Source organism: Dryas octopetala, chromosome 1 (assembly GCF_963921425.1).
Source record: "Dryas octopetala chromosome 1, drDryOcto1.1, whole genome shotgun sequence".
Classification (NCBI taxonomy): Eukaryota; Viridiplantae; Streptophyta; class Magnoliopsida; order Rosales; family Rosaceae; genus Dryas; species Dryas octopetala.
In genome coordinates, this window is record NC_141366.1 from 15,858,848 (window position 1) to 15,884,420 (window position 25,573).

Sequence of the window (25,573 nt, forward strand, 5' to 3'; positions counted from 1 at the left end):
TAAATTATAATCATAAAATTTGCACAATTTTTTTTTTGCCACCACAACTTTTTGTTTTTTAACCTATAAGTTAAGTGTGATGGAATTAAAAGTAGTAAAGTGATGATGGTACTTATTATAAATGGTGACAAGAACAACAATAGTGGCGGTAACAAGGTAGTGGTGGCCAAGGGTTTAAATTTCGAAGTTTTCGGCGAAATTTCGCCGAAAATTTCGTTTTTTAGGGGTGTCGAAATTTTAACACGGATTCAACTAAATTTCGAAAAATTTCGGCGAAATATTCGAAATTTCGCCAAAATTTCGAGCGAAATTTCGAATGCCCCAACAGCCAAATTTTTTTAATTTCAGAGAAATTTCGTCAAAATTTCGCTTAAATTTCGTCGAAATTTAGCGATGTCCAAATTTCACTCACAAAGCAAAGCCGCAAAGGCAAGCCCAACAAAAAAGAAAACCCAAGCCACAGAAAAGAGAAAACACAGGCCTAGGAGGGAGATCGACGGCGGCAGGGGGTGGCCGGGGGGCGCGGCAGGAGGGAGATCGAAGGAGATCTTGGGCGCGGCGATCTTGGGCGCGGCAGGCGGCGCGGCTGGGGGGGCGCGGCAGCGGCGCAGCAGGGGTGGAGGTGGAGAGAGAGAGAGAGAGAGAGAGAGAGAGAGAGAGAGAGAGAAAAGAAATGGAAAAGTTGTGCTGGAGCCTGGAGTGTGGAGACTCGGGGGAAAGAAAGAAAAGGGAAGGAAGGAAAGAAAAGAGAGAAAAAAAAAAAGAAAAGAAAAAAAGAAAAGAAAAAAAGAAAAAGAAGAAGAAAAAAAGAGAAAAAAAAAGTAAGAAAGAGAAAAAAAATTAAAAAGTTTAGGGTAGATTGGAGTTTGAGGCCTTTGGTCAATTGTAAAAAAAATAAAATAGTTTGGGTTTTTATTTGGCTTTTTTGGAGTTTTATGTAGTTGTTTTTAAACCCTAAATTTGTAAACTCTAATATATTTCAATATAAAAAATAATTTAAAATACTCTAAAGAGCCTAAACCCTAATATCATATACCATATCCTAGTTTGAGGTTTTTGGGCAATTGAAAAAAAAAATGATTTGAGATTTCGTTTGGCCGTGTTGGAGTTTCGTTTAATTGTTTTTAAACCCTAAACCAATAAATTCTAATACCTTTTTATATAAAAAATAATTAAAAATATCCTAAAGAACCTAAACCCTAATATTCTATACGATATCTTAAATAATATAGAGTATAGATTATAAAGTATATAGAATTTAGTGTATATATTATAGAGTATAAATAATATATTAATTTTATTTATTCATTATACTAATTTTATTTCATAGTATTTGCCTCCAGCGCGCATTATATTCATCACATATCACATGAAACCTACCATATAATTTGGTTTTTTTTAATGTTTTTTATCAATGTAGTAGATAATATGTTAAATAAACATATTGTGAAGTTTTATTCAAAATTTCCGTATTTTGATAATAATTTCTATCGTTTCCGTCGAATTTTTGTCGAAATTTAAAAATCTTCGAAATTTCCGTCGAAATTTCCATCGAAATTTCCATCGAAATTTCCTCGAAACCCGAAATTTTATTCCTTGGTTCCTCAATAGCAATTGTTAAATTTTCTGTTATATATAGTGGAAAATTTAACAATAACATAACAAATGCTAAATTTAGCTATGCCATTATAGTGAACTTTTTTATCAATTCTGCTATATTTAGCATGTAGCATTACATTTAGCCATGCCATTGTACATGCTCTTACTACCCATTACTTAAAGGCTATAAATAAGACTATTAACTAAGACAAAGGTAGTAAAAAATAAAAATAGGTCAATATGCCTAATTTCATAGAGTTTCATACAAATTTTCGTCCAACAATTTGTGTATAGGCAAAATGGATAATTTACGCCTAAATCTTACATGATCATACATATATGATTTGACATTATGAAGACTTGTTGCTTTTATCAAAAATCAAGGGCACGAGCATGAGCAAAATTTGATCGATTTGAAAGTGAATTGGAACGACTAACAAGACTAATGTAAGTTTTGGTCATGTATTGTTCATTTTACTTTGATGTGATTAAACAGAACTATAAATTTAGAGCACTTACGAGAATAAATATAGATAATGGTGGAGATTCACGTACAGTTGGCCAAGAAATATGTCTCAAAGCTATAGAGAGAGAGAGAGAGAGAGAGAGAGAGAGAGAGAGAGAGAGAGACTTACAGCGTCAGTAGTGGAAGAGTGATGAGCTGTACTGGTGGCACTAGTACTCCTGGGTCTGCTGCTAGTGCTATCATGTACATGCCCCGATTGAGACTGAGAGATGCTACGATCACATCCAACCGACGAAGCCAAACCACTCTTCCTCCGATCAGATCTCTCACGCCGGTGTCTTCCCATCAGCGTATAATCCGAATTGCTCTTCTCCGAATCCGACGTCGTACTCTTCCCGTTCCCACCACCTGCACCGCCACCAGAAACCTTACGCTCGTCATTCATCAAATTGTTTCTTCGATGCACTGCTTTCTCTGTCGACGACGACTTCTTGTTGTTGGTGCTGGAACCGCCCGCGGTAGCATGGTAAGGATGCTGAGGCCGCGCCGCAGAGGATTCCAACCCCAACATGCCCTTGAAAGCCTCCGGGTTGTCTTCAGGGTCGTTTGGGTTCCTCTTGATCACCGACCCGTCTTTCTCTTTGCGTGCATTCTCAAAACATGCAGTGATTTGTATGTTGTCATTGCTGTCCCAGTCGCCAAATTTTGGGACATGGGGTTTTTTCTGCGGCCAAGAACTCATTCTTTAAAAAATGAATGCTTCTTTGACCAAACTAACCAGCAGTACTTTACAATCAAAGAATGATCGATTGGGAATTTTCACAGTAGGGTTTGGATGAAAGAGACACACAGATCATATACAGATGATAATATATGAAACTAAAAATAAAAAAAGAAAAGTTTTGCCTTTGTTTTTACTATCTAGCTAAGACGAGAAATATCAATTGCCAATATCTATGTACTTTCCCGGAAATCAGTCCAGTATGAATATGGCAATATTGGATATTCTATATAGTATCAAAGTACGTAGTTCCTTCATTTATTACCAACAAAAATGTATATATTCCCTTAATATCCTTACGAAAACAAAAAAAATTCCCTCAATACAATTAATTGGCCGGCCCCGGCCGGCCAGTGTAAATGACCTATTAAACCCTATAAAGAATCTTAACAAAAGAAATAACTATAGATAATACTATAGAAAGCCAGTAATTAATGGAGATACACACATGTATAATTTGGGCTATATAGAAAAGTATTCTATATAAAAAATGACCATCGATCAGCAGAAAAATACCCTTCATGTGACTTATTAATTGTAGGTCACAGTGTGTGTTGAAATAGATGAGATCGATCGATGAGGTTTACTTCGGTCGCCAGAGTTGTTGCGTGACTTCCTTTAAAAGGTCACTATATATATATGAACGGTACGTAATGTCATGCTCATGCAATTGAGGGTAACCCAATATTGTTTCAATTAAGTAGTAGTCCCACACTCCCACCAAAAGCTTCAAAACTTTAGACTTTAGCATGCAATTAATTAATAGATAGATAGATATATCAAAAAGTAGTTCGTATGATGTTTATATTAATACCCCTTAACTAGGCCTAGTGCCTAAACCACATTATTAATTTATGTGGATATATATGCATATACTATATATATAAAGTTATAGTGATTCCGTGAAATGCAAAATTAATTAAGAAATAAAAGTATGTAGAAGGTTGGTAAAAGGCAGCGCTGAATTCAACTCAAAAGTTTAATTCTTCAATCGAATCGATTCAAAAACTCTAATGGGATTTAATTACTAGTAATTAATAAAGATCAATCAACATCAATGCAAATCAAAAATACTCAAAAACCGACATTAATTGCAATACTATGAATATTAAGTAATCAAACAAATCCTTAATATTTATTCCTTGAAGAAAAGGGAATAATTCCCAAACCATGCATGAACCAAAATATGAACCCAAACTTATAAAAATAAGAAAATATACATGGGAGTAATCAATCACCCTAATTTACCAAAAAAAAAATATATATATATATAAATAAAGCGCGTAACTAAGTCACGATCAATATATATAGTATATAGGATCATAATAATTAATGATCAAGAAAGAACACTTACGGCCATAAATCGAGTAAGTTATTTGTAGATATAATCCTTGAAGAAGAAGAAGATCGAAGAAGAAGAATTAGAATATATCAAGAACAAGAAGAAAAACAAATTAAAGAAGGTCTCTGCAGCAGGAAATAAGGGTTTGTTTGCGTTTTGAGCACCACGAAAACTGCTCACTGTGAATTGTCGATGATGATCCGATGGTTACAAAGTTTCCAAAGCGTGTAAACATCTCTCACACTGTCACACCCCGAGAGCAACAATGTGTTTGTTTGCTAGCTAGCTAGCTACTTCCAAAAAAAAAAAAAAAAAGAAGAATAGAAAAGAAGAGAGTATATGCTAATATTATTTCCATGAACTGATCGAGGGTTTTGTCGTCCTCTGTACATCTTATTCCCTGTCAGAGTTTTCACAAGTAAAACTTCTGTAAGCAGTAGTACTGGAATGCATATTTTAATACGCAAGAATGTGTAAGATACTCTTACAAAATACAAATAAGAGGCCCAAGCGTGTATGGACAAATACCTCTAAATTCTGATCGACCGTCAATTGAGACTCGTAATTTGGTGCAACTCAAGCCCGTTGGAAAGCCAACCAACCCACAGCCTGCACTTTATAATCTGGGCTCGAATTGGAGTTTGGGTTTAATCGAGTTTATTCGGGTGATCTTGCCGACCTCTCCTTGAGAGGAGGGGTGGGTGGGGGAGGAAGAGTGTGGAGTTGGGTGGGAAAGCTGTCTAGGTTTTGTGGATTTTTTGCATTTAACAATTGAGGATAAAATTGAAAAAATTGAGGAAGAGAGTTTTTAGGCAGTAGAGAAAGTAAATTGTGAAATTATATATACAATAATAAAGCGAATTTGGATCCTTTGTTAGTTTCTTCTCGAACTTGAAAAAACCTAGCAAAAGATCTAGATCCCATAAATATATAATTAGGATTAAAAATTAAGAAAATACAATTAGAGAAAAAATAAACAGAAGATCTAAAACCATAATTATATGAGTATAAACAATATATTAGCATAAACTAGAGGCCTCCATTGTGAATATGCATGTGTTTGGTCTAATCCAATTTGTCTTATTTAATTGCAAAATTGTCAAAAATACCCCTAAATCAAACTCAACAGTCCACGTAAACAACATTATGAACCCAAAAACATATTTAAACGCGACCAAGAATCATTTTTAATTCCTATTTTCAAAAGAAACTCTAATAATCAGTTGTAGGAAGCACCTTGATTCATGATAAAAAGAAAAAGAGATCCTCTAAAATAAACCTACTATATATATAAAACCCAAATAAAAAAGAAAAAAGAAAAATCCAAAACCTAAACAATCTTAAAGCTAAGGCTATTCATGGTATTCCCAAGAAAAAAGGCTGTTTATGGTATTTGCAACGGCCCATATTAGTTGGCGCCCACGGTTTAAATTGTTTTAAATATTATATATGTATGTGTGTGAAGGAAAGTAATCCCCTTAGGTAGAATCAAAATTCTTGAATCTTTACTGGCCAACTGCTCTTAATTAATTTAATGACAGAGAGTTGGTGAGGTGAGGCCCTATAAATAGAGGCATGCCCTATGCTCTAAACCACAGTTCAGGTTTAGCATCCAAGCCAATACTCCATAACTTCCATTGTTCTATTTCATATATTGTTCCAAAAGAGCTAGGTAGAGAGTATGGAGAACAAAATGATGGGTTGGTCACTCATGGTTTTGGGGTTGGTGCTTATGGTCCTCAATGCATGCCCTGCAAATGGGATCACATGCCAAGAGGCCATGCTCACTTTGAGTCCCTGCCAGGCCTTCTTGGTGGGTTCTGGCTCAGCAGAGCCTGGCCCTCCTTGCTGTTCAGGTGTACAAAGTGTGGTTTCTCAGGCTACCACCACTGCAATCCGCCAGGATATGTGTCGATGCCTGAAACAGACTCTGCCTGCGCTTCATGTTGACCTTCAGAAACTTAAGCTCATTCCCCAATTTTGCAAGGTCTCCCTTCCCGTGCCCCTTGAACCCAGTGTTGACTGCAGCCAGTAATTACTCTCTCTCACACTCTCTCTTTTCTCGTTTATATAATGTTTTTTAGAAATATATATAACTCTCAAGCAGTGCTTGACAATATTTATTACGTTTTGATTTGACTAATATATTGTATAATATTTGTACTAATGTGATGTGCAGTGTTCCTATGGTCTAAAGGGTGGTGGCTATGATGAATAACTTCGAGAAGGATTAGCCAGGACAAGATGCATGTTTTCTGATGTAGAAATTAGTGCTTTGATTCTTATGCGCATCCGATCGAAATATGTATGAATAATCAATTTAATGGATGAAAAAGAGTTTCATCAATTGTCCTGATCTTATTTTTGTTTAATTTGCTAATTTTGCTTTAATATTTCCCCAACTAATTACTAATGAAGAAGAAGCAATTAAACTTCATCCGTTGAAGGCTATAGAATTTGACCATATTAGATGAAAGAACTTATTAATAGTACTAGTCCTTCAAGGCTCCAAATGCAGCCTTTAAATAGTGTGACCAATTGCTTCCCCTGAATTTATGCAACATATTTTGAAATAATATATATGACTTTCTAAGAAGAAAATTACCTACTACCAACCTTTAGTTAATTAATTCCCACCTTCACCAGCACCAAGTTGAACTCGATCTGTTGAAACGTACAAAAAGAAAAGAAAAAGAAAGAAGGAAAGTTCAAAATTTGAAAAACAGATAAGGCCATCTCACCTTATAGGTATCAGAGCTAGGCCTGAAAAAATACAAATTTTGTTCAACAAACTCATGTGTTTTCTGCTATGGAGCTTATGACTGGCAATTATAAGCGTTTTGACTGCCCCAGGAGCGTTACTGTTATATCATGAATTTTCCTTAGAAAAGTTTACTGAACATAACTTACATTACAATGTGAACTATCCTGAGTAAAAGATTGGCATCAATATATATAAATCTCTCTCTCTCTCTCTCTCTCACACACACACACACACACACGAAAATTAAGCACCGGTTGTCTTGTTGAGCAACCTGCTAGAGCAGAAGGGCCAGTTGAATTGCAAAAGTGGAGTGAAGACAAGTTCTATCCACCACAAACCCGAACACTGTAATCCCTGCTCTATTGTGCTCCAAATATGTCAAGTATATAGGGTGAATTTCCTCTTACCAAACAATTTGATATATTATGTTGTTAGACTAGACTAAAGACCATATTAGACTTTTAATTAGAGAATATCCAATCAAAATGGCTTAAATGAGGCACAATTTTAAACCACTGTGAGGGACGATGTATCAGTTGAATTGAATTTTTAAGTGCCGAAATTAATAATTCATCGACTCATTGTATTAAATTCAACCGTTCATTGCGATAAGCTAGTACTCACTGATGCGCAATAGTGAACAACACTCAATATTCAACAATAGCTTCCATGAGTAATTAAATGAAATAAAGCAGCTTGATAAGATCGTCATTTAATCCCTAATTAATAGTACCGTTTTAAAACGGGAATTCACATTTTTACAACATAACATGTTTGTTATATGATTTGAATATTACTGATCAAGAATATTACCGCAAGCTCTCCAGCCTTGAAGATATTGACATGAGCTTTAGCCCTGGCTGTCATGAGCAGAGAAATGAGTTGACTTGCATTAATTAAACATATCTAGAGAGAGCAAGATGAATACCGGAAACATATGGCTTATAGTCTGAAAGTTCCTTCTGATTGATCTTTTGGTGTTCCATCAAGATTGACTTCATCTCAGTTTTCTTTAGAAAAGTTAGTGCAAAACTCTCCGGTCTCAGTATTTGAAGATGACAAATAAGCCGAAACAGAACACAATTAAGAAGAAAATTGTGGTCCGATAAAGTCATGAACCAAGCTCCAAGGCTCCAACATGCATAAAATGGTGTTGCTGTAATATGATAGGCTAAATTTCACTTTTGGTCCTTATATAGTTTGGGTCAAGTTTCACTTAATTTCAACCATATATGTACTTTCAGCTGTTCAGATATTGGTCCTGTACTTTACAAGTCGTTGTAATTCAATAAAACATAAATATTTATGTCCATTAAGTGATTAAATCTGTTCTTAAATTGCTTACGGTTTCTAAAGTATATGACCAAAATCCTAATAGTGTGTTAAGTGCAGGACCAAAATTCCAATGGTTTGTAAAAGTATGGGACCAAAGAAGCAGAGTTTATATCTTAATTGACGGAAATTCTAACGCGACTTTAAATTGCAACAATTTGTAAAGTCTAATACCAAAATCAATTAAAACAATTAAAACTGTCAAGGCGAAAGTGAAACTTGAGCCAAATAATATGGATCAAGTGATATTTGGCCTGGTAATTTGGTTCTTTTGGCACATACCACCATATTTTCTAAATCATCAGTTGTAGAAATAATTGTGATTCATGATAGAGTAAAAGTTATCTAATAAAAAACCTACTATACAGAAAAACCCGAAAAAGATGAAAAAGGAAAATAATTAACAATCTTTTTTTTTTTTGGCCAAGAAATAATTAACAATCTTAAATTGCGTAAGGATATTCATGGTATTCCCAACAATAAAAGGCTATTTATGGTATTTGCAATGGCTCTTACTAGTTGGTGCCCACGGTCTAAATTTTTACAAAAATTTTAGAACAATGTACATTTTTTGTCCCTATATATAGTTTCAATCATTTTTCACTTTTATCTCTTAATTTCCAATTTTAACAATTTTAGTCATGTATTTTTATATCGATCACAATCAAGTCCAAAATGTAAACCTCGTATGTTGTAAAGACAAAAATCCAGCGCATTAGCCCCATTTATTCAAGACGTAAATGTCCAAAATGCTCATGCACCAGCCAAACATATGTGGGTGACGTTGGATTTCTGTTTTCAATTGATAACAATCATTTTTATGAACATAACCAAAATTGCCAAAATTAATACTACAGTACGAAAGTAAAAAATGACTGAAGCTACAAAGATTAAAACGGTTATTTGGCTTAAATATTAACCATGTGTGTTAAGGAAGGTAATCCCCTTAGGTTGAATTAAATTCTTGACTGGTAAACCCCCTTCATTAATGACTTACCATAAGAGACCTGTTGAGGCCATTATAAATAGAAGCATGACTCTATGCTATAAACCACAGTTCAAGTTTTACATCCAAGCTAGTACTCCCATAATTTCCATTGTTCTATTTCATTGTTCCAAAAGAGCTAGAGAGTATGGAGAACAAAATGTTGGGTTGGTCTCTCATGGTTTTGGGGTTGGTGCTTATGGTCCTCAATGCATGCCCTGCAAATGGGATCACATGCCAAGAGGCCAAGCTCACTTTGAGTCCCTGCCAGCTGGCCTTCTTGGTGGGTCCTGGCTTAGCAGAGCCTGGCCCTCTTTGCTGTTTGGGAGTACGAAGTGTGGTTTCTCAGGCTACCACCACTGAAATCCGCAGGGATCTGTGTCGATGTCTGAAACAAACTCTGTCTGGGATGAAAGTTGACCTTCATAAACTCAAGCTCATTCCCCAATACTGCAAGGTCTCCCTCCCTGTGCCCCTTGACCCCAGTGTCAATTGCAGCACGTAATTACTCTTTCTCACTCTCTCTCTTTTCCCATATGTTTTTTTTGAATATGATCCTTGAGTATTGCTCGACATTTCTTATGTATTGATCAACTAATTATATGTTTGTACTAATGTCATGTGCAGAGTTCCAATGGTCTAAAGGGTGTGGGCATGATGAATAAAAATTTGGAGAAGGCAAGGACTAGCTAGAACCAGATGCATGCATGTGTTGTGATGTAGAAATTAGTGCTTTGATTCTTTAATTATATATGTGTATCCAAAATATGTACGAATAATCAATTTTATGGATAAAAAAGAATTTCATCAATTGTCCTCATCTCGTTTTTGTTTAATTTGCTTTATTATTTCCCCCAACTAATTACTAATCAAGGAGAATCAATCAAACTTTATCCTTATAAGGCTATAAATTAATTAAAAAATATCGAATGGAAGAACTGAATACTAGTCCTCCTAGTGTAGCCTTATAAGAATAATATATATCCCATGTTCACCAGCACCAAGGTGAAGTCATGTGTTCTCTGCCATGGAGGCTTATCTGACTGACAATTATGAGCGTTACTGTTATTGACTGTCAGAATAATTTCCACTAGTGTTACTGTTATATCATGCATTTTTCTTAGAGAAGTTCACTGAACGTAACTACGTACTACATTTCTTGGTAATTAGTATCATACTCAGTGCTTACAATGTGAACTGAGCAAAAGATTGGCATCAATAAAAAACTCTCTCTCTCTCTCTCTCTCTCTCTCTCTCTCTCTCACTCACTCACACTCACACACACACACATGAAACTTAAGCACCAGTTGTTTTGTTGAGAAACCAGAGCAGAAGAGGCAATTGAATTGCAAAAATGGAGTGAAGCCAAGTTCTATCCACCATGAACCCAAATACTGTAACGTACCCCTGCTCTATTGTGCTCCAAATATGTCACTGCAAGTTTGCAAAAGAGACCAGCCACTTGATGATTTACAATAATGTTAATATCAAAAGGAATTTTAGAAGGACAATAATAGTTAACACTGATAAAGATGATCTGTTCCTACTGACCTAGAGCATGTCTTTTCTGAAATGAGATTGTGTGAGTGTAAATGGGCACCAACTTGGCGTCGTCCAAATCATCATCTTCTTCCCCTTCTTCATCATCTGACTCCAAATCAGCACCAAAAGGAAACACTTGAACTGAAGAAATCTGAGTCATTGGAGTCTCAGTTTCTGTGTAATCAAAGGAGTTTATTGTGGCGCAGACATGCCATTTTGCAGCAAGGCCCGTAATTGACTGTGCTTTGTGTGTTACTGTGGTTGCACTTCGCAAGCATATGAATAGACTAGTGACTAGGCTAATGGAACATAGCTGCACCTCATGACCAAAAATAAAAAAAATTAGTGAATTAGTATACATGATAAAAATTTCTCTTATATATATATATGTATATTGTCAGTCTAAGCCATTGGGGTTAGTGTCTTGTTAAAACAAAACGTATATATGGTTCAAAATAATATGTATCAAGCTAACATTTTATTCTAAAGGCGGTTGATGCATACTTGAAATTGGTGTTTATGTCCATAACGAACCTTGTCACTTGCATCCCATAATTTGTCGAGGAAAAGAAACCTTCTTAGACCATATTTACGAGTCCAGCAGGAGAGGCTAACGAAAGAGAGCACTGCGAACAAAGAAAGGGATAGCTGAGAGACGACATGGTAAGGCCTGCTATGGTTGTCATCACAGCTCGAGCAGGCGAGGAGAAAGTGTGAGGTACTCCAATGGCTAAAACAAAGAAGATGGACCATGAAAGACCAGCCCTCCATGTATTGGACTGATCCACGAAGATCCAATTGAGCCATCCACCAAAGAAGCTCTTCAATTCAACTCCTTCATGGCCTTTGTGATTTGACAAAATTGATTGCCTTGCAATGGGGGTTGAGCTCAAATAAAGTGCAAACGCAACAATTGCCACATGTACGGTTTTGCTTGCCACTAGTAAACAATGTTCATAAAATAAGGTTTTGTAAAGTCTTAAATATTGAACATGAATTCGTGATACGCCACATAACAGTATGAAGAATTTAGGCAACCAACTTAGGTGTGGACCCTGGACACGCGTAAAAGGGGTTGAGGTTGATAGAAAGCTACGATTCAGTGATAAAGCCCAAAGTCAATCAAAACTAGAGCCCAACGACCACAATAAAGCCCAAATTCAAACAAAACTAGAGCCCACAAGTCCAGTCCAGTGGCAAGCGGTGAGCAAAGAATCCACGAATAGACGTTTTGGTAGTGTGGCCGTGCCGACTTGAAGCTCTTGACTCTTTCGTGTCGTGTAACCAAAACGCATCAAGCAAAAACCACACCAATGGCCACCCTCGTAAATTATGCGAAACGCAAGCCAAACTCACAAGACGACAGAAAACACTCGCAAACGAAAAATGGAACAAAAACCCCATTTCTTTGGCTGTTTGCCTGTTTGACAATTCCCCAGTTCCCCTTATGCCCAACTGGACTACACTAAACCAATTCCAATTTGATTTCTATTTCCAAGTTTTGGATTTGTGTCTTCATTTCAATTCTGTCTCTGCAACAACCGTCGAGAATGGCAGCTGCGACTCTGTCTTGCACGGTATTTACAGTCTCAACTTCCTGCTCGTCTTCGTCTCTCAAAGCAAGGAACTTCAAGAATTCAGCTTCTTGTTGCTCCCAGAATCGTTTTCCTTACAATCCCATTTCAGCTCGTCCATCGATTTCCAGGTATATTTGTTTGCTAGTGCTTTATATGCTATAAAAAGAATCTGTGATTTTCTTATTTGTTAGAAAATCTAGAAACCTAACATGGTGGGGTGTGTTTTATTTTAGTTTATGAATTTTTAATCATTTTAGCTTAATGGGATCTGTTAAGTAAAGTTCGTAATTGGTGTAGGAATTTGTATAGAGTTCATGCAACTGTTCTGAAAGATGATGAAGAGAAAGTGGCAGTGGAGGAGTCTTTTGAGTTCAAGGCTTCTCCCTCTGATGAAGTGAAAGCAAGCAGTGGGGGGTCCTCAGAGTCAGAGAGTTCGTCTTCGAGTACTTTTGAGACATGGGTTATCAAGTGTGAACAATCCATCAACATCTTCCTTACGGTAAATCTTAACTCTTATTGAATTATTCGTTTTACAGTACTAACCGTAGCTCCAATGTCAACTTTTCAAACAAATGTTATCAGTTTGTGGTTATGTTGATTAATTTAGTGTGCATATGGAATGTGCATGATTGCAGTTTGTTATCTTTCTCTTGACTGCTTGGGATAATGCTTAAATAAGCTTAATTGATTCAAGCACCTTAGTTGAGTTATCATACTCTTGGATTGATAAGCACTCTTGAGTAGCTTAGGAGATTTGCTTCTGGTAGTTGTTAATGATATTAGGTTATAATTGAGTTATACTAATTATTCCAGGATACAGTGATACAAGTACTGGATACTCTGTACCGCGATCGAGATTATGCAAGGTTCTTTGTACTGGAAACTATTGCAAGGGTTCCTTACTTTGGTTAGTGCCACAGTTTGTTTAGTACTATTTTTTCTTTAGTTTTCTCAAAGGGTATTTGCAAAAAATGTAAAGAACTTTCTTTTCAAACAACAGGAGTTTAAGCCTTCAAATGCTTGAGGAGAAGTTATCAATGCATGTTGAGGCAGTGTATATGTATCGTTATGCTAGTATGTTAGAAAATGTATAGCCAATAATGCACGCCCTCACATATTTCGCCAATTATCTTTATTAGGAATGTGATTCATCTGAAATATGGACTGCCTTTGTATTTCATCCTTTCTTTGGAGGTCAATATGATAATGAGGATTCCATGGTAGTGTGTTCCCATGTGTTCATAAGTTTCCTTCAATTGTGCAATATACCTGTTTAGGAATATGTTAAGGATTTATTATCCATATTCTCGTGACTATTGTGAATCAAGATGTTCTTGCGCTGTTGTTTCTCTGATATTATTGACTATTGTGACTCCTAGTTGTGAGTGCTGATTTCTGGCTTTGTTTTATATTTTCGGCAGCCTTTATGTCTGTTTTGCACATGTATGAGAGTTTTGGCTGGTGGAGAAGAGCAGATTATTTGAAAGTGCATTTTGCTGAGAGCTGGAATGAGATGCATCACTTGCTTATCATGGAAGTAAGGATCTTGCTTATTTTTCAGCATATCATGTTTGCTCACCTCTTTCTGTTTTCTTTTTCCGTAGCACGAGTCATCCTCACAACTTTCTGCTGTTACTCATGACAGATAGATACTCAGTGATTTCCCATTGAGTACTTGTCATGTAAAACCATTAATTTTCTCACCTTTTTATTCATTACTTTGTTGGAGATTCCACGCCAAAAGAAAATTAGAAAACCAGCATAAAAAAGAGGCCTGCAGGAGGAGAGGCTCGGGAGAGTTTAGGAGAGGGAGAGGGAGGGGGGGGGGGGGGGGAAGAAAACTTGTATTTGTGAAGGCTTTTCTCAATGATGATGCTCCAACTCATATGTGCTCATGTAAAAATTGTTTAGAGTTATGGTAGCTTCATCTATTTACTTCTGACTGCTCGTCTGTGCAGATATAGGACCAGAACAATCTAAATTTTTTTTATATCACCTGCATGGTTTGCTTGATTTAATAATAACATTTGGATCTAACTGCAGGAATTGGGAGGAAATGAATGGTGGTTTGACCGCTTTCTTGCTCAGCACATCGCAGTCTTCTATTATTTTATGACGGTCTTTATGTATTTAATAAGCCCAAGAATGGCATGTAAGTATGAGCATCTAGCTTCATGTACTATAGTTCCTTGGCTTTGTTGACTCTCTTGCATCTCAACATCTTCTTGGTGTATTTATCTTTAGTAGTTACGATGCAGGAAAACTTGTCCAAAAATATGTATTCTTAAAATAATTTTTTAATCCATTTGTAATTTTAACAACAATTACATAGAGAAGTCTTATGTTGATAGCGTGATATGCATTGTAGTAACAAAATTTTTTCTAGGGTCTTTCTACTTTATCTTCTATTTAAGTTTAAGGTCATCCTGAAAATGTGCCTGAATCAAATGATATTATAGAATAGGTACTTGGAGAATTAGTCTGCATCTTTGCATTCATCTTTAAATGCTTTTTTATATATTTGGTTTGGTGGCTAGTGCAGATCACTTCTCTGAAACTGTAGAGAGCCATGCATTTCATACCTACGACAAGTTTATCAAGGCCCAAGGAGGTATGATTTAGATTTTTCAGGACTTGGATACCATTAGACCAAATAGTTCTATACGTTTGTGCTCATATAAAGGTGTCCGTTGGATCACATCAAGTGTCTCTAAGTATGCTATGTCTGAGAGATGATCTCTTATCATCTGATCAGTTGTAAAAGGCAATCTGTCTTGCCTCAAATGCTGCTTCACTTATTCTGATGTGGTCTGTTCTTCTGTTGTAGAGGATTTGAAAAAATTGCCTGCTCCCGAGGTTGCTGTAAAATACTACACTGGAGGTGACTTCTACTTATTTGGTAAGTTTTATCTTTTTATTTATTTATTTTTTTCAATCTTTTCTGTCTCCTGAAAGGCAATCCTAGGTTTAACAATCCCTCCAAATTTTATACAGATGAATTTCAAACTTCCAGAGTTCCCAATACTCGAAGGCCAAAAATAGGTAGTTTCTGACTCTGATGTTGTTCTGGCAGTTCATAGATCAACATACTAGGAGTTAGATCAATTTTTAAACTTCCTTGTAGTTTTCTCTGAAAAATATGATGTCTCATATACACCATTTCTGATATAATGACCTAGTTTGCATTGTTTCTTGTCAATTGTTGTTCCTTTTTCAGAGAATTTGTACGACGTATTTCTGAACATCAGAGATGATGAAGCTGAACACTGTAAGACGATGAAGGCCTGCCAGACTCATGGGAACCTCTGGTCTCCTCATTCAAACCCGGAATATGCCTTGGAAGATGAGTCTGTCTGCGTCGCTCCTCAAACAGATTGCGAAGGTATTGTAGATTGCATAACAAAATCCGTTACAACAAAGCCGGCAAAGTGATGATAAGACAAAAGAGCGGAGAACAGGAAATTAGCTAGAAAGTAAAGGAATTTGTATACACAAGAACGTTATAGATCCAAAAGATTACTTAGTTATTCAGTGAAGACTACTTGTTTCTTCCATTGATGAAGGACGTGGTTGTTTACTCTTTTCCATTAATATGCGGTACACCATCATCTTCTTTTCGCAACCTGCTTGCTTATCTTACCATCTTGCATGGTAATGTCGCAAGCCACCTGGTCCTCCCAGCATTTAAAAGTGAAGAAAATATCAGTGACATCTTTCATTGAGCAGTGAGCTTCTGGTCCACTGGCATTTATGCGAAGAAAGCACGAGATCCAAAGTCAATGAAACTTTGGTTTTAAGTGACATTATGTTTCTACCGCTTAGCAGCTACTTTCATTCATCATCTTTAATGAGTAACAGACGTAACCGACTAGTAAGGATATAAAGGTAGCCTGTCAGTGTGCAATAATAATGATTTTTGAGTAATGCTACAATATCGATAATAATGTTATCTATGAATTCTATTTTTGTGAGGGATATGGTCAGCAATTCTGATACTAATCGGTTTGTTAAATAAATATCTTTGTAACTCCAATTTTTTCTATTACAAATTCTTGACCTATCTTGACCAGTATTTATTTCTTCATTATTTAAAAAAATTATTGTATGTGTCAGTAGCATTGCCTTGTAGTGTTATTAATTCATATATTATAATATAGGTAGACGATAAAATTATAAATTTAAAGTTTTAGATATTATTACTTGTAGACATGTAATAATTTTAATGAATTGGTCATAAAGCCACAATAATTTCTTACTTACTTGGGTTAATCTCAGAAGTTTAAGCCTTCTTGGGTTTTTAAGATTACAAGTTATATCAAACATGTATTATCACGTATTACTAAAAAACTATGTATTACCATAAAGGCATAAATACCTTATAAATATATAATTTGATTAATTTATGTATGTGTGCATGTAAATATTAAGGTAAACTCAACCAGTAGTGGATAATATCGAAAAGTTGTCCAATGAAGGCAAGCTCCAAATTTATAAGAAAAAAAAATGAAGGCAAGCTCAATTATTATTCTCATTTTTTTGGTCTTTAGTTTAATTATTAGTTTTTTTTTTTTTTGGTTAGATACTTAGATGAAGGTTTAACTGTCAGTTGGTGGCTCCTTCAGCAGTTGAGCACGCCCGTGTTAAATACTCGTCCCAATTTTTGAAAATAAATAAAAATAAAAATCACCCGCGTAACGTGGGCCGTTATCGCCCTCACAAAGTGTTCGCAACTCCCAAGCAACGAAACCAAAAACCATTCTTCATTTGTACGGACAAACACCATTCATTTAACCTTAAAATTCAATTCCAGTTTATACAGAGAAAACAGAATTCAGAAAATTAGAATGAGAGACAACTCAATGGGCAGCGCTCTAGTCCCCACCGTGAAATCCGAGGTCGTACCGACCGATAAGGAGATGATGTGTCCGATATGCATGGAGATCATAAAGGACGCCTTCCTCACCGCCTGTGGCCACAGCTTCTGCTACCTCTGCATCGTCACTCACCTCCGCATCAAAAGCGATTGTCCTTGCTGCGCTCACTCCCTCTCCGCCAACCTCATTTTCCCCAATTTCTTGCTCGACAAGGTTCGTTTCGTAATTTCACTCATCTTCTCCGTTTTCCATTTCATCACAATGCGACCTTCTGTTGTATTGAAATGCTTGCAGTTACTGAAAAAGGCTTTGGCTTCTCGCATGCCCAAGACTGCCTCTCCGTTCGAACATCTTCGCCAGGCATTGCATAAGGTCGGTACTCAATTGGTCCTTTTGTTCTTAATTAATGGAAATAATAGTATTTGTTTGAATGACATGTTGTTCGCGCTCTTAGACAGGGCTGCGAGATGTCAATTAGAGAATTGGACGGTTTGTTGTCTCTTCTTGAAGAGAAGAAACGAAAATTGGAGCAAGAAGAATCCGAGACAAGCATGGAGATCATGCTTGGCTTCTTAAATTGCCTCAGGAGGCAAAAGCTTGAAGAGCTCAATGAGGTCTTATTCTATATATATAAGTCTGTGATACCATGTTTTCGTTTTCGGGTTTCCCCTCTAATTCTTTTGTTTCGGGCCTGTAGATTGATTTCGGTCTTCTGTTTTCGTATGCAGATACAAGCCGATCTTAAGTACATCAAGGATGACATAATTTCCGTGGAGAGACAGAGAATGGAACTGTGCAGGGAACAGACCCAGAGCCAGAGGTCAGTGAAGCTGAGAATGCTTGATGGTGGTGATCAGCAGAGCAATGGCATTGTCTGTAGCACACAATATGTGCAAGCCCAGATAAGTTCTATCAACTTACAGAACAAGAAAGCTGATGATGAAAATGCTCAAGCAAGCAGATCAGATTTGCAGTATGTTACTACAACAGGAGTACTGTCAGTTGCGAAAAAAAGGCGAGTCCATTCACAGGTTAGTGATCCTGCAAGGTGACTTTTCTTCTAATTTGTTCTCTGCTTTATTGATCTAAGGATTGTTAACCAACAGCCTGCCAATTGTGGTGGACATGCAACAGTTTTGATTTTCATGGTCCCAGTTTTTTCTTCTGCTCCATAGATTCTGTATTCACTTGGCTAGTTCTATAAATTGCATGCTGTTACTTCTCATTATGGTTGGGCTAATCGAGAGGAATACTGCACTTCAGATAGGCTACTGACAAAAACTTCCCTGTTGCTAAATTATTGGACTTTTTTTTTTTTTTTTTCGTTTTCTTGTTTTCATCCGACTCATCTCTTGCATGTTGCAACAGTTTAATGACCTACAAGAGTGTTACCTGCAAAAGCGACGAAATTGGAACAGACAGGAAGAAAGGGACACAGATGATATGAATATAGAAGGTTATAATCCAGGCCTTGAAGATTTTCAATCTGTGCTTACGAGCTTTACACAATACAGGTGCAAAATTTTCAAGTATCATTTCAGTCATCAATTTTAAGTTTTCATTTAGGAAATCCTGTCCTGTTATAGATACTTATACCTTCTGTTTGGTTGCCTGAACCAGTCGATTGAGGGTCATTGCTGAACTGAGGCATGGTGATCTTTTTCACTCTGCCAATATTGTGTCAAGGTGAGTTGAAATGCCATCTTTTATGCACTTTTTCTTAGTACATAATGGAAGTGACTTTCATGCCATACAAATTTGTCATCCCTTTTTTGAAAGTTTTTTCTGTGAGTATTTTCCCTTTCATCAGAGATTTTCCTGACTACAGAGATTTTACTTAAAATATCTAATAGATACAGGCAAATTAACATCATGATCCATGCTTTAGTTGAGTCATCAGAAAATAGTCAAGTGGCATGGCTATTTCACTGAACTACCGTATCATGTGGTTACTGCAGAACGTGCAAACTGTGTTTTAAAACTTCTCTCCAGCTATTTTCTGTAAAATCTATTGGGATTTGAGATTTTCACTATATTTGCTGCAGTATAGAATTTGATCGCGATGAGGAATTGTTTGCTACTGCTGGAGTTTCACGGTGCATCAAGGTTTTTGAATTTTCATCGGTAAGCATTGGACTTACAATTTGGTGTGTACAATGTTTGTAATTTTGTTAAAACAGTCAATAAAGACTCCAGGGTAGATGTTGAGTAAACTCTTCCATGAGTCTTTTTATTGCTTCCAAGTGCTACAGTTGCAGCTTTTTAATAAACTTCTTTAATGCAGTGACCTAGTTGATCTCTAAAAGTTGTTTGGTTTAATATTCTCTGCATGCCTGCCTTGGTTTTCTATATTACTATTAGTGTTGCTACATGATAATATATGTTTTTCTACACTTGGTTTTCTATATATACCTGTCACTGTCAGCTTTAGGCTTCTTCATATAGGCTATGCAAGAATTTTCTGAAATCTAATGTACCTCAATTCCGTAGAGGATTTCGTTTTTTGTTCATGGTTAATTGACTAGTTAATAAGTTTCATTGTGGTTACTTCCAGGTGGTTAATGAACCAGCAGATATCCACTGTCCTATCATTGAGATATCCACACGATCCAAGCTTAGTTGCTTAAGCTGGAATAAATACACAAAAAACCATATTGCTAGTAGTGACTACGAGGGAATAGTAACTGTTTGGGATGTAATTACTCGTCAGGTAGGGAAACCTTTTCTTTTCTCTTAAGCATATTGCTAATCTGTATACGTATGTGTCATAATTTTGGCACTGCCCCAATCATATTTGTCCACATCCAGTTATTTAACAAGACTCTTTTCCTACCAGAGTGTGATGGAATATGAGGAGCATGAAAAGCGAGCTTGGAGTGTTGATTTTTCATGTACTGATCCTTCAATGCTTGTGTCGGGAAGTGATGACTGCAAGGTAAATTGTAGCTGGAGTAAAGCTCATATCCTAAGGCTCTGTGAGATGTATCTTAATATGTGACCTTAAAAAGGACTATTGCTAGCCTTAGGTCTGGTGTATTTAAAGTAGCATCAAGAATAAAAATGTGCCGGGCAACACGAATAGAAAGTAAAAAATGCATGACCACATGATGCCTGCAAGGCCTACCTATAGTGTCTGTTAAAAACTGAAGTTGCAAAGAAAAATTTCTGCATCAAATCAGCATTTGAAGCCATTTACATCATTTTGAAAAATGTTCCCATGTTTGGTGCAAAAATTAGAAAATGAGAACACAAAGATATTTCTAGTTTTCTCGAGGTAAAGCAGTCCACTTTCTGTGGAAAATCTGTCCACACTGGGACATTTGGTGCTCCTGCCAAGCTAAAAGTCTCACGTAGGACAAATTTTGGTGGCTCAATTGTTTTCCAACATCTCGAGAAAAAGAAGCACTAGTTAGGATGTCTTAAAATTGCTTTTATGTTCATAAGTGGTCTCAGCCTGCATTTGCTATGCTAAACAGGTCAAAATTTGGAGCATGAAGCAAGAAGCAAGTGTTCTCAACATCGACATGAAGGCAAATATTTGTTCTGTCAAGTATAATCCTGGATCCAGCTTTTTTGTGGCTGTAGGTCTCTCTTCTTAAGATGGACATGAAAGCTTTGCCTCCGCATAATTCTCTTTTTGCTTGAAATGCAGAATTTGAACTGATTTGATCATCTTAGGGTACATAGCTGGGTAAAATCACTTAGAAGCTTTGACACTTTGAAATTTTGCAGGTTGGTTCCGCCGATCATCACATTCATTATTATGACTTGAGAAATATCAGCCAACCACTGCACGTGTTTAGTGGGCATAGAAAAGCTGTTTCATATGTGAAATTCCTGTCCAACAATGAACTAGCTTCTGCATCCACTGACAGCACATTGCGATTGTGGGATGTACAGGAAAACTTGCCTGTGAGTTATTTTTCTTATGGCACTGTTTCTTTGTATACAGATTGTAAGCACTTTACCTGTTGCAAGGATGATGGCGCTTGAAGTCAAATATATATCATTTTATAAAATACTACTCAAAAGATACTTTATATATATGACTGTCATAACATGAAACTTAATTTATTTTTTCAGTAATTACCAAACTTGGTTTAAGCTAATTCTTGTTTTCCTCTCTAACAGCGGTGCACTTATAGAGGCCACATGAATGAGAAGAATTTTGTGGGTCTCACAGTAAATAATGAGTACATTGCTTGTGGCAGCGAGACAAATGAAGTGTTTGTTTATCATAAGGTGAAGAAACTAAGTTAACATGTCAACTAATTAAACCCCACCCTCAATGCAATTGGCTTAAAATGTATTGTTGGTGGGTTGTTACATCGACTGCCAAATTTGCAAAGTAGTGTTCGTACATGTTACACTACTTTGTGAAACATCTTGTTATAAGAGTATATATTTGGCACCAACAGTGATTGATTCGATTTTGTTGATTACTTGCAGGCTATCTCGAAACCTATGGCTTGGCATAGATTTGGCTCTTCGGATTTAGATGATAATGATGATGATGATGCAGGATCATACTTTATCAGTGCTGTATGTTGGAAGAGGGATAGCCCAATGATATTGGCCGCAAACAGTCAAGGAACAATCAAAGTACTTGTACTTGCAGCCTGAGTAACATATTAAGGCTGGTACCTCCGTATCCAATAAATAATATATAACCAAATTATAATCACAAATAATATACCGTATCCTTATTATACAATACAATTTATCATGACAAACATGTTTATTCTTAGTAAATTGTGCATAATTGTGAAAGAAAACACACTAATTAAAATTGTACGAAATGATATTGAAAAGCAAAAAGAACCCAACTGATGAGAGCTAGCTATCCCTTCATGCATGCATGCTTTCTGACCAATTATTGAAATGACAAGATTTTAATGAAAGAGTTAATGAAATTTTATTCTTCACAATTATTGAAATGACAAGATTTTAATGAAAGAGTTAATGAAATTTTATTCTTCAAATATATAAACCGTTCATTTATATATATAATCTCATATATTGATCGTGTTTTCAACGATCCGAACCGTTCATTTATTAGTTTATCACTCAAAGATCATTTATGCATAGAATTAGCTCAATCAAAGTTTTAGAAGTTAAGTATCGGAGATCGAACTTATGAACGATCATGATTTTAATAATGATAATCGAACGGCTAGATGAATTTCGATTTGACCGATGTTTTGTAGGGATGATCTTTTAGTGAGAGACTAATAAATGAACGGTTCGGATCGTTAAAATTAATAAATTGATTATATAAAATTAACAACATAATTGATTATGTAAAATTAACAACATATTTAGTTATTTAAAATTAATTATTCTGACAGCTTTTAAGCGACGAAGTGAGAAAGTCGCCTAAAACCTCTTTAGGGTGACGGAATTACGTCTTCGTCGCCCAAAGGTTGAAAAATTGGGCGGTATAAAGCCCGCCATATATTTTAATGTTTAGGCGACGAACCTAGGTTCGTCGCTCAAGTTGTTCTTAGGCGAGGAGATTCTTAGTTCGTCGCCCAAGAAGGTTTTGGGCGACGAAAATGCTTCGTCGCTTAAGGTTCTCGAGATTTTTAAAGTTCTTTCTTTTCTTCTTCTTCTTCTTCTTCTTCTTCTTCTTTTCTTTCCTTTCTTCTGTTTTCTCTCCCAACCCCAGGCCGCCCATCCCCGCCCATCCCTTCCCAGCCCCAGCCCTAGGCCTGTCCATCCCCGCCGATCCCCGCCCAGCTCCAGCCCCGCCGTCACTTCGCCTCCCCTCGTCGCCGCTTTGCCCATCCCAGCCGTTCGCCCACAGAAAACTCTCCCCCGATCTCTCACCCCCTCTTCTTTCTCTCTCCCCGAAACCCACCCATTCTATTTCTCTCTCCCCGAAACCCTCCCCAGCTTCCTCTTTCTCTCTCCTTTCCCTCTCCCTGCGGCCTCCCTTAATTCCCATTCCTATCCCCACTAGCAACCCCCCCCCCCCCCGACCAGCAATCCCACCGAACACAGCTGCAGCAAACCCACCCGATTGTGGGTTTTTTTTTACTTGGGTGTTTTTTGTTTTTTTGTTTTCTGTGTTTTCTGCTTATTAGCTTTAGTTCTTTTTCAGAGGGATCAACTGCAGGTGGCCAGGGGAATAGTAATACCCAGGGAAATTTTTCAGGTCAGACTTAAGACTCAATTGCTCCTTTAATGTTATTTGGCTGGTGTTTTTAATTTTTTTGTTCTTAAATTTGTTTATTAGTGTTGAATAAATTAGTTTAATTCTGATCATTGTTCTTAGGGAAATTAGTTTGCTGATATTTTTTATGTTAGATAACAAATTAGTTTTCATATAAAATTAGTTAGTTTTATATGTTTTTTAATTATAAAATTTATTAGGTAGTTTGTATGTAGATTAGTTAGTTTGTTAGTTTTTAAATATAAAATTTAGTTTAATTACAAAATGTAGATTAATTAGTTTGAGAAATATAATTTAGTTATAAGGTGGAAGGCGATGGAGTCAGCTCTCAATGATGTAGTTTAGCCATCCTCGAGTATTGGGAGCCCCTCTATGCCACGTAGGGCCGGTCGATTTCACCGCTCTAGTCAGGTCACTGCTTCCGCTTCATCTACTGCGACGTTATCCACTGCGACGAGGGGACCATGTAGTGGGTTGAAGTCCTCTCGGATCGTGCGCAGTACTGGGGCGCGGATTCCAGTCATGTGTGTGCAAAACGGCCGACGATCGTTAGATCCTAACGTTGACAGTTTGTTCTCGCACGATGTGGGGGCTATTATCCGTGCTGAGTGCGCCATGGTTGCAACCACTTGAAAAAAATTGCCGACAGAGATTCAACACAAAGTGATCCGCTCCATCTCAGTGAGTATATAGCCCAATAATTAATTCAAAACGATAAATTTGATCATTCATAACAATCTAATATTTTTTTCAGGTTAACTTTGACATTCAGATGGATGATCCCCTCACCGTAACGTACATGACAGATTTACTCATTAAGTTCTACAGGCAGTGGATGCACGAACTACACGTGCATTTTAAGGGATTTTCGTCGGCAGTTGAGGCATTGGCGAACCCCCCTATGGAGTTGGTAAAGCGGTCTGATCAGTGGCGTTTTTTGTGCGATCATTTCATGAGTCCGTCGTTTTTTATACGTTTTATCATTTTAAGACTTTAAAAAATCGATTATTGTTTTGTTATTCTATTATTGTATACATACACTAACACATTTATAATTTGCTTAATATTTAACAGAAGAAGTCGGTCGCCAACGCTAGAAACCGGAAAGGGAAGCCGTTTAACCATCATAATGGTCCGACGCCCATCTCATATCGAGTGGAGTCGCGACGTCGAGTACGTCATTATTTAATTTAATACATATATATTCTTTAATATTAGTTGGGTCTTTGAAAATTATTTTCTTTTTCAGCGTGGGTTGCAATTCCCGGAAATAAACACTTTCGGAGATATCTATGTTCATCCCGGTTATGATGCGGCCAAGGTAAAACATGTTAGTTTTTTATATTTTAATTTTTTTCACAATTTTTTATATTTATTTTTCTAATTGGTTACTTGTATATATAACATTTTGAAGGATGAGATGGTGGCCAACTCGAGAATATATTTGGAGAGCTTGGCCGAGCAGCACCCTCTGGGTACTCCGTTGGAGTCGATTCCAGTACCCGATCCCGATGTCGGACTTCGTATTATGATAGATTCATTGGGTGTTAGACCCGGTAAGGAAATACGTGGCATGAGATATGGGCGGATTCGTGATGTTCGATCCTCGTCTTCATCTTCTTCTCAGCCATCTACAGTCGTTGCAGGGTTGTCCGCTCAAGTGAAGAAGTTGCAGGAGGACTTACGAGCTGAGAGAGCGGAGAAGGAGGCGTTGTATGCTGCATTGACCAAGAAAATACCTGGGTTTGTCTCGCCACCATCTTTTCATCAACCTCCGTCAGATATGAATGATGATGATGCTACTGGTTTAGAATAGATTGACCATTAGGGTTATTATTATTTGTATGGATATTTGGATATATAAATTTATTAATTTTGTTTTATATAGTTTTTGAATAAGATTTTTTTAAAATATTAAATTCAAATATATAATCTAAATAAAAAACAATTTTTTTTTTTTAAAAATATGTTTAGGCGACGAACAATTTCGTCGCCTAAACATGTTTTGGGCGAGGAATAGTTAAGTTCGTCGCCCAAAGCATGTTTAGGCGACGAAATTGTCCGTCGCCCAAAGCATGTTATGGCGAGAAAATTAATTATTTCTCCCCCAAAGCATGTTTAGGCGACGGACAATTT

General features: G+C 36.7%; 4 protein-coding genes and 2 pseudogenes across 10 annotated transcripts in view; 4 read left to right on the top strand and 2 right to left on the bottom strand.

The window, feature by feature from the left end:
• The window catches only part of LOC147298469 (RPM1-interacting protein 4-like), a 6,461-nt gene extending 2,243 nt beyond the window's left edge, over positions 1 to 4,218 (bottom strand). The window contains exons 1-2 of one of the 2 annotated variants that reach the window (XM_086228928.1): positions 4,201 to 4,218; positions 2,235 to 2,789 (exon numbers count right to left, since the gene is read on the bottom strand). In XM_086228928.1, coding sequence (XP_086085054.1) covers positions 2,235 to 2,789; positions 4,201 to 4,206 — 561 coding nt within the window. In that variant the 5' untranslated portion in view covers positions 4,207 to 4,218. Of the gene's footprint in view, positions 1 to 2,234; positions 3,554 to 4,200 lie in introns of those variants that run through there. The other variant, XM_086228927.1, reaches the window with a different exon arrangement.
• A 1,651-nt stretch (positions 4,219 to 5,869) lies between these two features.
• On the top strand, positions 5,870 to 6,223 carry LOC147298470 (non-specific lipid-transfer protein 1 pseudogene; annotated as a pseudogene).
• A 3,194-nt stretch (positions 6,224 to 9,417) lies between these two features.
• LOC147298471 (non-specific lipid-transfer protein 1-like) lies at positions 9,418 to 9,774 on the top strand. Its single transcript, XM_086252210.1, has one exon. The coding sequence runs from the start codon at positions 9,418 to 9,420 to the stop codon at positions 9,772 to 9,774; it is 357 nt and encodes a 118-aa protein (XP_086108336.1).
• Positions 9,775 to 10,565: 791 nt separating this feature from the next.
• Positions 10,566 to 12,215, bottom strand: LOC147298472 (uncharacterized; annotated as a pseudogene).
• On the top strand, positions 12,178 to 16,421 carry IM (Alternative oxidase family protein). 2 transcript variants are annotated; one of them, XM_086250656.1, is made up of 9 exons: positions 12,178 to 12,516; positions 12,698 to 12,887; positions 13,202 to 13,295; positions 13,810 to 13,925; positions 14,432 to 14,540; positions 14,931 to 14,999; positions 15,216 to 15,287; positions 15,383 to 15,430; positions 15,606 to 16,421. In XM_086250656.1, exons 1-9 carry the CDS (start codon positions 12,362 to 12,364, stop codon positions 15,818 to 15,820), a joined length of 1,068 nt encoding a protein of 355 aa, XP_086106782.1. In that variant the 5' UTR covers positions 12,178 to 12,361; the 3' UTR covers positions 15,821 to 16,421. The 2 variants fall into 2 exon arrangements, with proteins under 2 accessions (XP_086106782.1, XP_086106774.1); XM_086250648.1 differs by having other exon boundaries at positions 12,179 to 12,516; positions 12,686 to 12,887.
• A 728-nt stretch (positions 16,422 to 17,149) lies between these two features.
• On the top strand, positions 17,150 to 25,210 carry LOC147298474 (E3 ubiquitin-protein ligase COP1-like). Of its 5 annotated transcripts, none has more exons than XR_015121409.1 (19): positions 17,150 to 17,475; positions 17,557 to 17,634; positions 17,721 to 17,876; positions 17,991 to 18,293; positions 18,631 to 18,776; positions 18,883 to 18,948; positions 19,308 to 19,386; positions 19,817 to 19,972; positions 20,099 to 20,197; positions 20,739 to 20,843; positions 20,995 to 21,174; positions 21,394 to 21,504; positions 21,712 to 21,898; positions 23,366 to 23,419; positions 23,736 to 24,118; positions 24,192 to 24,393; positions 24,512 to 24,610; positions 24,687 to 24,758; positions 24,852 to 25,210. XR_015121409.1 is itself a non-coding variant. In XM_086238390.1 (13 exons), exons 1-13 carry the CDS (start codon positions 17,233 to 17,235, stop codon positions 21,883 to 21,885), a joined length of 1,896 nt encoding a protein of 631 aa, XP_086094516.1. In that variant the 5' UTR covers positions 17,150 to 17,232; the 3' UTR covers positions 21,886 to 22,298. The 5 variants fall into 5 exon arrangements, 1 of the variants encoding a protein (XP_086094516.1); XR_015121413.1 differs by having other exon boundaries at positions 24,192 to 24,347; XR_015121406.1 differs by having other exon boundaries at positions 24,192 to 24,610.
• Positions 25,211 to 25,573: the final 363 nt, after the last annotated feature.

Coding starts and splice junctions, on each gene's coding strand:
- LOC147298474 (XM_086238390.1), top strand. CDS start 17,233: ATGAGAGACAACTCAATGGGCAGCGCTCTAGTCCCCACCGTGAAATCC. Junction 17,476..17,556: donor CCAATTTCTTGCTCGACAAG/GTTCGTTTCGTA, acceptor AAATGCTTGCAG/TTACTGAAAAAGGCTTTGGC. Junction 18,294..18,630: donor AAAGGCGAGTCCATTCACAG/GTTAGTGATCCT, acceptor ATGTTGCAACAG/TTTAATGACCTACAAGAGTG.
- LOC147298471 (XM_086252210.1), top strand. CDS start 9,418: ATGGAGAACAAAATGTTGGGTTGGTCTCTCATGGTTTTGGGGTTGGTG.
- IM (XM_086250648.1), top strand. CDS start 12,362: ATGGCAGCTGCGACTCTGTCTTGCACGGTATTTACAGTCTCAACTTCC. Junction 12,517..12,685: donor GCTCGTCCATCGATTTCCAG/GTATATTTGTTT, acceptor TAATTGGTGTAG/GAATTTGTATAGAGTTCATG. Junction 12,888..13,201: donor CCATCAACATCTTCCTTACG/GTAAATCTTAAC, acceptor TAATTATTCCAG/GATACAGTGATACAAGTACT.